At 38.1% G+C, this 12,981-nt stretch overlaps 1 protein-coding gene across 12 annotated transcripts in view; it reads left to right on the top strand.

Moving 5' to 3' along the window:
- The window catches only part of EMSY (EMSY transcriptional repressor, BRCA2 interacting), a 75,866-nt gene extending 63,103 nt beyond the window's left edge, over positions 1-12,763 (top strand). For 9 of the 12 annotated variants that reach the window (XM_006203315.4, XM_006203314.4, XM_006203312.4 and 6 more), the window contains 5 exons: positions 346-387; positions 2,733-2,884; positions 4,794-5,357; positions 6,327-6,827; positions 10,642-12,763. In XM_006203315.4, coding sequence (XP_006203377.1) covers positions 346-387; positions 2,733-2,884; positions 4,794-5,357; positions 6,327-6,827; positions 10,642-10,836 — 1,454 coding nt within the window. In that variant the 3' untranslated portion in view covers positions 10,837-12,763. The remainder of the gene's footprint in view (positions 1-345; positions 388-2,732; positions 2,885-4,793; positions 5,358-6,326; positions 6,828-10,641) is intronic. The other 3 variants (XM_031681369.2, XM_006203313.4, XM_031681380.2) reach the window with 1 other exon arrangement.
- The last annotated feature ends 218 nt before the right edge of the window (positions 12,764-12,981 follow it).

The raw sequence follows: 12,981 nt of genomic DNA, 5'->3' as shown, positions 1-12,981 counted from the left end.
ATGAGTCAATATGTAAAAAACACCTGTCTTGAGTTTTCTTAAGCAGTGATTAAAAGAGAACACAAAGTTACAAATATTTGAAGGCTGTAAATACCGAAGCGGAAAAGGAGTTCTTTGGCATCATTTTAGGCAATATTATTGAGACTAATCGGTTAAAATTGCTGAAAGGGAAATCCAATTAAAGATTCTGGAAAACCACCTAGCATCTTTCTTTAGAGATATTTAGCAAAAGGCAGAGGGCAAGATATTGGGGTAATCAATAATAACCTCTGGGGATAGACTAGATTATCAAACAGTAAATAGATGAAAAGACCTATGATTTCTTCCCTTACTTATCCTTTGCAGAACGCACTGATGAGGGGACAGAGGTTGCTTTTCCCCTTCTAGGTAAGTGGTGTGCATCCATTTGTAGTATAGCTGAAGGTAAAAGATGATTATTTTGGGGGGAACCACTTAAATGGATGCGCTCTACTCTGATCTGGTAGAGGAAAGGTAAGCTCTAAGTGAAAGAGAGAAAGACTTTCCTTTTGCAGAATAGAGGGATTTTTTTCTCAGAAATGAACAGTTTGACATTGGAAAAATAAGAGTTGTTTAACAAAATGAGTGACTGTTTTATGGTGTTCATACGGCCCAGTTAAGGTCACTTCAGTTGTTTTCCAAATGCTCATTCTGTGACCCCCCTTCCATAATCTCCTCCCATCATATCCTTAGCCACATTGAGCTTTTCCTTTGATTTCAAAGCCGGCTTCCTGGCCCTGGCCTTTTGTATTATCCTGCAGTGGATGTTATTTTTCTCTAACTTTCCTGCACTCCGGAGAATTACCATGAAGAGATTTATAGTATCTTGAATGAGGATTATTTTTAAAGGGTTTTAGTTGATCACTTATTTTTTGTTGATCATCTGTTAAACTCATTTCATTTTAAATAAATTTAATGTAATAATTATGAAGACTAGTGTGTGCAGCAGAAGTGTTCCACATACTGTGATAACCTCATCAGAAATTATATTTATTTGTTTATTTACTTTTCAAATGTCATTCATTTCTGATGATGCTTCCATCAATAAAAACTTCATTAAGTTGCTTGCTTTAATATTATTAGTATGGTTTTTTTTTTCTCCTACTCAGTCATATTGTAAATGATTTCAATATTTGTTGTTTTAATATAAACCTCCCTTATTTTCAGTTTGGCTGAGCACATATGGAAGATTTTATTAACTCATATAATTTAAAGTTTACGTATAGGGCATTCTGTGAAATACAGTAAGATACTATAGTACATTTATAAAAGAGTACTGGTGATGTTGCCGATAATCTCATATCACATGTAGGCGTATGTATAGCAATGACAGAAAAACAGCATTTGTGAATATAGATAGAATGTGTTGTAAAAGTAAAGTTTGTATGTATTTCACTGGATAGTTTTAAAGTTCTATAGTTACAATACATAAGTGGCACTTTTACATTGATTTCTGTGGTGATCATCTTGCCCTTGGGCACCCCACAGTGACTTTTCTAAGGATAGGATCTCTACTACTTGAAATTGTAGATCAAGATATATGAGAATTAGAACTACTGATTATTAAGAGAGTTTTGATATTCTCAAAATCCCTAGCTAATTTTTCAGATTTGTTTTACTCTGTTCCGGATTCAAAAAGTTGATTTCCCAGTAACCATAAGCATTTTTAAAGCTCTATAGAATAAGACTGGTGAGTGTTTATAGTGTTTAAAAAGTTGAAATTGAGGCTGATTAAAAATGATAGGTTGGCATCAGTGAAGATACATAGTTTTACATCTGCATGTAAATGTAACTGTAAGTGTATAGGTTGCTCCATGGGACCCTTGTAGCAAGAGACTAAGAACTGGGGTTATTGCCTAAAGTGTACTCTCACTCATTTGTTTCAGATGAGCTAAATTTGAGAAGATGAAAACACTGACTTTTCTATTCTTTTGTTAACTTTATTTTAGTATTTAATAATTTAAGGATTATTTTCAATTCATTACTTTGGTCCCCTTCTAAGAAATAAATTTTTATCTCAATAAAAAACCAAAAATAAAACCTCTGAATTTTAGAGGTCAATAACAGGGTTTAAGTGACCTCTTCAGTTCACATAGCTGGTTGGTGGCAGATTGGGACAGAATCTAGGTGTGACTCTTGGTTCAGTTCTCTTTCTGCAGTATCATCTTGACCTCTTAACATCTTTAGGAACTGTAATACTGTGAGACCATGTCACTTCATATAAAGGAATGAATGCTTCTGGTTTTTATATTATATTTGAAACTAGGACCAAGAGATTAAAGAGCTTATATTGTCTCACTATCCTTAAAGATGTTAGTCTGGGATTTGATTGCAGAAACTGATTGTGTTGTTACCTTAATGGGGTAAAAGTCATTGGAGATACTGTCCTCACAGAGGGCTATAACTTTAAGAGGTTTTTTCCTCCTTTGTGATAGTAGTTTTCACAGTGCTTCCACATACATTTTTCATCTCATCCTTAGAATAGCTCTGTTACTCCCATTTTACAGATGAGAACACAGAGTCTCAGAGAAGATAAGTGACTTCCTCAGAGTCACACAGCTTATAAATGGGCAGACTCTGGTCTTCTGCTTCCTAGTTCACAGCACCGCACTTTCTGTCTGTGATGCAATCTCACAGACATTTGTTTAAAATGACTACTGGTTACAGATGCTGTATGATTTATGGAGAAATATCATTACCTCCTCTATTTTCAGTCAGCCATCGCTCCCAGCCCCAGCAGCCCTCCCAGCCCCAGCGGACCCTGCTCCAGCACGTGGCTCAGTCACAGACTGCAACACAGACTTCGGTGGTGGTGAAGTCCATCCCAGCATCTTCCCCTGGAGCAATCACCCACATTATGCAGCAGGTTGTATCTCTTCTTTTCGACCTTCTGTAACTACCCCTTTCCTGAAATAAGATTCAGTTTCATCTCCTATCTTAAGAGGGAAAATAACTCAGTTGAAGAGTGTTTGTGTAGTTCTTTCATCTGTGAGAAGTGAGTAGAGGAAATGAAATGCCTTAACTCCAGAAAGTAACTAAGAAATAGTATTCTTGGATCTTCTGTGAACTCTTTAACATTTCAGAAGTGTGAGGCTATCTAGATGAATCTATGACATTAGAATTGGTCACTGTTTCTATGTATTTTATTGTTACAGAAGAACTTATCATTGAGGTAAGATTTTCAAATGAAATAGAAGTTGGTTTGTTTAGCTGTTTGTTGCTGGGTTTCTTATTTGCTTTACTTTTATAATGCAGCCTCATGGGAACATTATAAATAAGTTGACAGATAATTTTTTGACTTCTTTTACTATATGTGACCAATTGAGGAAGAGACTTAATAGGAAGGAGAATGAGCTGATATATAACAGAAAATCTGGTACCAGGGATAATAGGGGAAAGGAAAAAATATGTTGATAAGTTGGTTTTGTGTCAGATACTGTGCTTTGAGCTTCAAATATCTTAACTTGTTTAATTCTTGCTATGATCCTGCAAGGTGGCTGTATTATCCCTCTTACAAATGAGGAAACTCATGCTCATAGAAGTGAAGTAACTCATTCTGGGTGGCAGAGCTAGGATGTAAATCCAAAACATCCTGCCTCTTTTATAAAGTGATGTCATAAATAACATATTTAAGCATGACTTATCATTAGTAGCCACATAAATTATCATCACTTGACTGGTAGTAGTTGACTGTAACTGTAGGCAAATATTGGAAAGACAGTGAAGAAATTGTTGAATTAAAAACCTGTATGTGTTAGGTCATTGTGAGATAGAGGAGGGTTTCAATTAAATCTCAAAGTTTTAAACTTTAGAGTAGATGTGTAGCATTCAACAAGGTAGTGGGAAAGATGGAGTTGGGGTGGATCTTGTGTCACTGAGGGAAGCCAGATGGCCAGAGGTTTTGCTGGGTGTCAGATCTCAGCCTGGAGTTTGGCTCTTATCCGGCCATCCTGATGTTGACCCTTCTCAAGACATCCAGACAGGTCAGGCCACTGGCCCTAACCATGTCACTCAGATCGCTGCCTCCTCCCAACACTACTATAGCCGATACCAGGCACGTCTCCCTTTCTACTGACAGGAGCGCTCTTGCCCCCTCCCCAGTCTCCTTCCCTCCTGGGAGCCAGGTGTCCGGGGTCCTGTTGCCTAGTGGGCCTGGAATCCAGGCAGAGGGCAGGGAGGACTGATTCAGAGGGCTATTCACTGAGACCTCAGTGAAGCCTGGCAAAGTGTCTCCACCCTGAGCAGAGAGGCCCTCTGCTGCAGGACTGGGGTGGGCACGGCCCTCAGACAACTCCTCTCTTCTGGACCGTGCTAGACGGGCACACGGCCGAAGTGGGCTGCTCTGAACCTTGACCTTTCTCTGGACGCCTCACTCCTGGGTTGCTGCGCTCTTTCCTTGGACGGGTGAGCACTTCTGATGACCAGGCCAGAGAGCTATGTCCTGAGCCTGGGAGCCTTTTCTTTTTCTAGTTGGGCTGTGCTTGCAGGGCATCCCTGTTCCTCTTACATACAAGTTCTGGGCCTTCTAGGACTTTTCTTATTGACGTGAGTAGGCTAGTTTTTGCAGTACTTGATGTCTAACAGTTGAAATTATAAGGGTCTCAATCTAAAGCCCTCTTTAGATTTAGAAACCTTGAGGTTTTTTGGTCATAAAGGCGCTCCCTTCTGAAAATTTTTGAATGGTACTCATAATCACGTCTTTTCCAGTTTGAGGAAAATGTAGCAATGTAGGTGTTTTTCTCATTTCATTCTTACTTTGTGCCTTTTTTACTCAGGCATTAAGCAGTCACACTGCTTTTACCAAACACAGCGAGGAACTTGGAACTGAGGAGGGCGAGGTTGAAGAGATGGACACTTTAGACCCTCAGACAGGTCTGTTTTATCGATCTGCCCTGACTCAGTCACAGTCAGCTAAACAGCAGAAACTTAGCCAGCCACAGCTGGAACAGACTCAGCTGCAAGTGAAAACTCTGCAGTGCTTCCAGACTAAACAGAAGCAGACCATCCACCTGCAGGCAGACCAGCTCCAGCACAAACTCCCGCAAATGCCCCAGCTTTCCATCAGGCATCAAAAGCTCACCCCTCTCCAGCAAGAACAAGCACAGCCCAAGCCAGATGCACAGCACACGCAGCATCCCATGGCGGCCAGAGACAGGCCGCTTCCTACCTTAATGGCACAGCCCCCGCAGACTGTAGTACAGGTGCTTGCGGTGAAAACCACGCAGCAGCTCCCTAAACTGCAGCAGGCTCCGAACCAACCAAAAATCTACGTGCAGCCCCAAACCCCCCAGGGCCAAATGCCGCTCCCAGCCTCGTCCGAGAAACAGCCGGCAAGCCAGGTAACGGAATATTGATAGCATGCAAAGTTAAACTTCTCTGTTCACGGAAAAAATGAGAACATCACGACCCTATCGTGATGAGCAGTGCATTCTCCTGACAAGAGGAAACTCAAAAGCCTCATTACGCTGGTTTTACTTTATCCCGTCAGAAGGTTGACGTTAGGGAAGAAATGCATGCATTAACATAGGAAGAACAAAATAGCGCTTAGAACTTGGTTTCCCAGGCAGTTTTTAATGATGTCACTTCAGCATTGATCAACAGTGCATAGAAACAATATCCCTAAATTATTTTTACTTTTTAAGTATAAAATATTTATGTCCATGCCTATAAACTCTTACTTCTGTGGTATTAATGCAAAGTAAACTACAGTCTTTTAAGGAACCTCATTGAACATCTTTGTAGTTTACATCATCACCATTTGGTTAATTTATCTTCTAGATTTATTTTCTAGATTGCAAAGGAATTATCTGTGGATATTGAAAAGAAAAATTACATTAGGGAAAGTCAGTGGCTTTGGAGTGATGTATGTATGTATGTGTGTATTATAAATACATATATATATATAGAATATGTTTGTATAAATGTATTTTGAAGCAAAAGATTGGAAAAAACCCTACTTTTTATTTTAAAAAGCTGAAGATTATATGAAATAATTTGAGACGGGTTGAAGGTGTACTATGTGGGGATGTAAATCCCAAAGGAAAACAAGGCTGCTGTGACTTTTTTTTTCCTTTACTGCTATGAACCTTGGCTGGCTGAACAAAGGTTCTTTCAACCCTTCCTCTTTCCCTAGGTTTCTTAAAGTAACCAGATACTTTCCCATCCAACCCTCTTGTTAAAACACCGAGCTTCAAAATGTCTTCCTAGTATACCACACAAATGTTTCTTTTGCCATATTGTCTGGGGTATTTGATAGGTTTTTTCAAAGAGATGTAGCTGTAACACACACAACCCCAATTTGTTTTCAGGTGGAGCAGCCAATTATAACCCAAGGATCCTCTGTTACAAAGATAACTTTTGAGGGGCGCCAGCCTCCCACAGTTACAAAGATAACTGGTGGCAGTTCTGTGCCTAAGTTGACATCACCAGTTACAAGCATATCTCCCATTCAGGCCTCTGAGAAGACAGCAGTGTCAGACATTTTGAAAATGTCTTTGATGGAAGCTCAGATTGATACAAATGTAGAGCATATAGTAGTGGATCCCCCAAAGAAGGCTCTTGCCACTAGTATGCTCACTGGTGAAGCAGGATCATTACCCTCTACCCATGTGGTGGTGGCAGGGATGGCGAATTCCACTCCCCAGCAACAGAAATGTAGAGAGTCCTGTTCGAGTCCATCTGCTGTTGGCCCTCCCCTAACGACAAGGAAAATCGATGCACCAGGAGTGCCTACGACAGGCCAGTTCATGCGTATTCAGAATGTAGGCCAAAAGAAAGCTGAAGAGAGCCCAGCAGAAATTATCATCCAGGTAAGAACTGGAAGGCACATGAGAAATCTTGGGCATCTTGGGGGCTGTGGGTTTGGCATGTTTTGGGATGTCACAGGAAGAGTCAAGCCAAGATGGCAAAGAAATTATCTCTCAGACAAATTTGGTTAACTACCTACTACAAATATACAAATTTATATTTATTTTCTGGAAGACAGTCCTAGAAAATTGATGGATATTGTCACATAGCACAACTTAGAGGCAATCAGGGCCCTGAGCCATGTGTCCACTTGATTCATAGATGTAAGCCACACTTGCCAGAGTTGCCTCAGCAAGTCAGCCTAGAAGATCAACAACTTCCCAGGTCAAACTTCGGGCTCCCCAATCTTTGCTCGAAGGATGTAACTGGATTGTACTCCTGGGGTGTAATTGGATTGTACTCCTATTTCAAGTTAATTTCAAGGACCCTTTCCTTGCAAAAATACAGTTCTTGATCTTGATCCAAATTTATGGTTTCAGGACATAAAATCTTAATTAACTGAAATGTCTGGAGAAACACGTTGTAAGAGAATGTTTCTTAGTAATTTAATTTTATATCTAACTTGGGATTAACCGTAAAGCTTTGCTTTTTACTTCAATCATTGTTGTTATTGAAAAATCTTGTTATGGTTACTGTCCTGCCTTGGTAAGTACAGGCTAGTGAACGTAATGGATTATTCATTGACAGTAGATCTTCCTGTGCCTCACATTCCCTTCATTCTAAAGCTCATCTGTCATCATGCATAACAGATCCAGACTGAGGAGTTACTGGATACAGTCTAGCTTTTAGAAGCTGGGTGTTATTTCCCTCTCTCCTTGCAGGGTATCAGGTTTTTTCTTGACATTTGTCGTTTTTACTTGGAAGATATCAGAGAGCAGCACATTTTAGTTAATTGAGAATTTAGATTTATCGAAATTTGGGTAGTCTAGTATTTACCATAGACTCACTGTTGTGTGACTTAGAAGTTCCTGTAATAAATTTTGCCTTTCCTGTGATGCAAAGGCTTGAGAGAAAGCAAATTGGCCACTATTAATCCAAATACGATATAACTAAGTATATAATGCTTGAATGGAAATAGATCTGCACATTGAATTATTCAAATAATTTGTTCCTTCCTATAAAAACAAGTGTTAGTGAACTAAATAATCCTTGGGCAAAGAAATTAGTTATACTTTTAGTGGTAGCGTCTGCTGGAAAAGGAATAGTTTTCATGGCTTTGCCATTCACTGTGTGACTTTGGGCAAAACTACTTAACCTCACTGTGCCTTAGTTTCCTCATCAGTAAAATGGGAAAAGGAAGCCTACTTTACATGATTGACATAAGGATTACACAAAACTGAGATGAAGCACCTAGCACAGTACCTGGCTTGTAGTGATTGCCCAATGAATAGTAGCTATTACTATCTTTCCTAAAATTTACTGTCACTGCTGGGAGTTTAAATTGGTATACTCACTGAATTGAAAACAATTTTGAATAGCTTATTTGGAAATTATTTTCTGTACTTTATGAACAGGGATGAAAAATATAATTTGCGTCATGCATCAAGGATGATAGATGATAGCTAACGAGTAGGTCCTCTACATAATACTCAGCTAACGTTTCGCTTGTACCATGTGCTGGGTTGCGGTGTCAGAGGGAAGGGCAGCATAGTGATTAAGAGCCAAGCTTTTGGAGTCAGAAATACCTAGATTTGAATTTCACCTGTACTCATTACCCGTATCATGGCTTTGAGCAACAGAATTAACCTCTGTCCTCAGTTTCAATACATGTGATGAAATGGAAACAATAACACTTACCTTACAAGGTTGTTTTGAGGATTGAGCAAATGTATATAAAGCAACTGATTAAATGTCTGATATAGAGTAATACTCAGTAAAGATATCTCCTGTTATTATAATCATCATTAATATATTGTTACAACATTTTCAGGTCTCATTAGTTACACTTAGCTTTGACCCAAAGTATTGATTTTACTGATTCAGTAAAATACCTATTGGCATGAGTGAAGGAAGTCTGTAGGAGTTCTTTGATTTCCTTTAAAAATGTTTGTAAAAATTCAGCATGTTTGATATTAAATGCTTTGAGTGAAAAGCATTGTTCTTTGTAGACAGATAACCTGTTTCATTCATTCATTCATTCATTCATTCATTCCATATGTATTATTTAACCTCTGTGTTCTAGGCACTGTGCTAGGTGTGAAGGTAGAGGAGTAAACAAAATGAATGTATCTTCTGTTTTGAAGGAGTCAATGTATGTGGAATTCATAGAATTTTAGAACTGCAAAGATCTTTAAAGCATATCTTCTCTAATTATCTTGTTTTATACAAGATTAAACTAAAGCTCAAGAAAGTGAAGTAACTTATTCAGAGGTCCACAGCAAGTCAGCCAGAGCTGAACCAAAATCCTGACCCCACATAAGACTTTCTCACAGTGACCAGCTATATGAATCAGGGGTGGGAGGATGAGAGAAGACAAACAAACAAACAAAAAACTTCACCACCCTAAAGTCAATGCCTAGGCATCTTACTCTATTTTCTTGATAGTATTAAAATTAAATTTGCATCTCCCCCAATAGAAGGTTGTTATGGTTAGTTATATTTTCAAAGTGCTACTATTCAGCTCTACTCTGGGGTTTTTTATGTTTAAGATACATTATTCATTTTGCAGATAATTTATTTGAGCATCTAATGTGTGCCAGGTACTATTCAAAGCTCTGGGCATCTAGATAGTGAAGATCTGTGCTCTGGTCCATACTCTCTTGGAGCTTAAATTCTAAGGGTGAGAAAAAAGTTAACAAAGAGGTGATAAATGCAATGAAGAAAATGTAACAACATAATAGAAATTGTGGGTAAGAGATGGGTCTGACCCAGTACTCTGATTTCATGGACATAGAAAGAAGGCCCTGTCAAAGCCTTTTATTCTAAGTGTTTGAGTTAAGATGCAGATGACAAGATGGAGCCAGCCATGTAAAGATTTAGAGGAAGGGTATTCCAGGAGGAGAGGAAGAACTAGAGCAAAGGCCCTGGGGTACCCAAGTGAGTTTGGCATAAAAACTGGAGCCATGGTAAGGAGTTTGATTTTATAGCAAGTACAATAGGAAACAATTGTAAAATTTTAAGCAGGGGTATGATATGAACTGATCTACCTTTTAAGAAAGTATCTAATAAAATTGAGAAAGAAAAATCTGACAAGGCAATATGGCCAAAATATGTATTTATTTATTGGTATTTTTATTGTTTAAAAGGTAGTTCTGCCCTCTCATTTTTAATAACGATTGTTATTATGTGACTCAAACTAATAACTTCCCATTTGAGCTACCAAAGGACTTAAAATATATTGTGGTATCAGTAGATTAATCATTCATCTCGCAAATGATGAGCAAAATCTGATTACATACATACACATTTAAAATTTGCTCAGTGACCAAATGCAAATGTGCTCAAAATTCTGTCTCTTGAATACGCATAGACTTCAGCCTCCTTTGTTAGAAGAGGAACCATCAAGGAGTGGAAAGATCACTTTGAGTGGTAGAGCACTTTGTTTTGAGTCCTGGAGTGAACCCTGACCATCTGTGTGACCTTGATTAAGTCACTTACCATTTTTGTTTCCTCATTTGTAAAATGGAAATATTTTCTATACTTCCAGTGTTGTTATGGCAGTTTAGTAGAATATCATAGGTGAAAGCATCTAGCACAGTGCCTGGCGTCTAGTAGTTGTCCAATAAATGTCAGTGTCCTTTTTGCCTTCCTTGTTTCCTTCTGTTACTTTTTTTTTTTTTTAACCATAAAGCTTCTCTCCTGTGTCTTCTCTTCCAGGCCATTCCCCAGTATGCCATTCCTTGTCACTCCAGCTCCAACGTGGTCGTAGAGCCCAGCGGGCTCCTTGAGCTAAACAACTTCACCAGTCAGCAATTGGATGACGATGAGACAGCGGTGGAGCAGGACATAGACAGTAGCACAGAGGATGGAACCGAACCCAGCCCCTCTCAGAGTTCTGCTGAAAGGTCCTAGTGTTTTGGACACAAGAGTGCACTTTAAAACCTACTTGGTTACCAAGTGTCCAGGGAAGCCCTTGTATTTTGATGTCTGAAGAGAGCACTTTGCCCATGCTTAGGTTGTGGACCCTGAAACAACAGTGTTTCAACAAGAATTGCTGCAGGAGTAGCATTTTAAAATAAGATAAAATTCACAGGGGAATGTACTTTAAAAAAAAAAAGAAAGAAAGAAAGAAAAAGATGCACATCTACAGTGACATAAGACCTGGTATTCTTTCTCTCTGTTGGACCATGACTGATGGAAAAGTTTGTCTCGCAGTGGAAAGAGACTTTTCCTGTGAATGTTCCTCACCTGGTTTCTACTGAGCAAAACACCATCTCAAAAAAAGGGGAATGTGAATAGTTTGTATTTTGAAACTCTGTCAGGAACAGTTTTTTTTTTTTTTAAATCTTACATGTTTTTGCAAATCCCTGGAAGTGCTGAATTGGTTAACATTTTACATCTGCTCAGTTCTTATTTTATAAAATAGCTAGAGAAATACTGGCATTAAAGAATCCTTGTTGGATGGTGGAAATCAGATCCCTAACCAGTGGGAAGTGCTTTTTGGGTGGCTTGTACATTCTTACCAATTGTATGCTAATTTATTGTGTTTTGTTCCTTTGTGCTCTAGGCAGCACACTTGCCTTCTATTTATTTAAATGTAAACATTTCAAAGCAGGCCATATTTCTTCTGACAAATTTCCTGTAAACCAGGATTGCCTACCCTTTCCACCTTCCACCCTCCCTCTTCTGTAAAACTTACAAGAAAATGTTTCATTGTGAAACAAAGGAAAAGAAACATTTTCTGGCCCAAAGGATATGTTCAGTTATGTTTAGGAAAACAAAATTATTCATATGATACTATTTTAACATTGAAATTGCACATTCATGTGGACTGAGACTTTGAAAATAACTTTAACATACTTTTGTTTAACCCCCTTTGAAATGTATAAAAAGTTCATTTACAGTTCTAAATGTAATGTTTTTAAGCATTCTACCTTTTTTAGGACACAATTTGTTTTGAGCAGTTATGTTTGGGTCTTGTGATCACTGTCTGTCACAAGTAGAGTGAAGGGTAAAAGGGTGGGAGGGTAAGAGTCAGTTTTGACAAGTTGTGGCAAAGGAAACTATACTTTTCATTTTTTAAAAAATGTAAATAGAAAAGTTTTTAACGGTTTTATATAGATTTCACTATAAATAAGCATTTTAAGACTGACAAATGTTGAACTGTACATACATGTATCAGCATAACTGCCCAATTTTTTGGTGCTGAAGTACTGTAAGTAGAATTCATCAACAGTCTCCTAATTTTTGCGTCTATATCTGGAAAAAAAAACTGTGATCAATAGCTAATAAATTCCCACTCGAGTGACACTGAAGATTTAAACACAAGCATTCACGATACGCGCTGATCTCTGGTAGTGTCATTTCTCCTAGGTGATGATGACTTATACCCATAGATGGAGCTGTTGGATATTATTTTATTGTACAAATTCATGTTTAAAAGACTTTGTGACTGTTTCTAGTTAAGTAATTTTTTTAACCTCTCGGGTCGTAGACTTCTTAATCTGATTATTATGAACTCACATCAAAAAGATACACATGCCAATATACATGTTAGGTTTCACATACATTTTTGGGTGTTCATGGGCCTCTAAGCCTATACATGTATTCCAGGTTAAGCCCTCTGTTATGGTCAATTCATTACTTACAGATGTAAGTTTTTATAAAATAAAATACCTTTTAAATATTCATTGATCAGGTAACAAGAACAACCTTGAATAAAATTATTATGTTCTACTTCTGCATATTCTGGCCCCATAGCACACCTGTGTCCCTTTGAGAATTTAGCCTTAATATGTTTCATTAACTGAAATGGCAAATAAAACTTCCATAGTCTGCATTTTTTAAAATTAGTGTTTATTTTAACAAATTATCAAGTGAAGGATTTAATTTTTTTCTCTTAATGTGTTAATTTCAAAGAGCATGAATTTTGATTTATTTGACAAATATTAAATAAGCGTCTTGTATGTGCCAGATGCTATTCTAAGCACCAAGTATACCATAGTGAATAAACAGAAAATCCTACCCTTAGGAGTTGACAAACAGCGTTCCCTGCTG

This window comes from Vicugna pacos, chromosome 10 (assembly GCF_048564905.1).
Source record: "Vicugna pacos chromosome 10, VicPac4, whole genome shotgun sequence".
In the NCBI taxonomy this organism is placed as follows: domain Eukaryota; kingdom Metazoa; phylum Chordata; class Mammalia; order Artiodactyla; family Camelidae; genus Vicugna; species Vicugna pacos.
The sequence above is the reverse complement of the archived record's forward strand: the minus strand, read 5'-3'. Positions and strand labels throughout refer to the sequence as shown.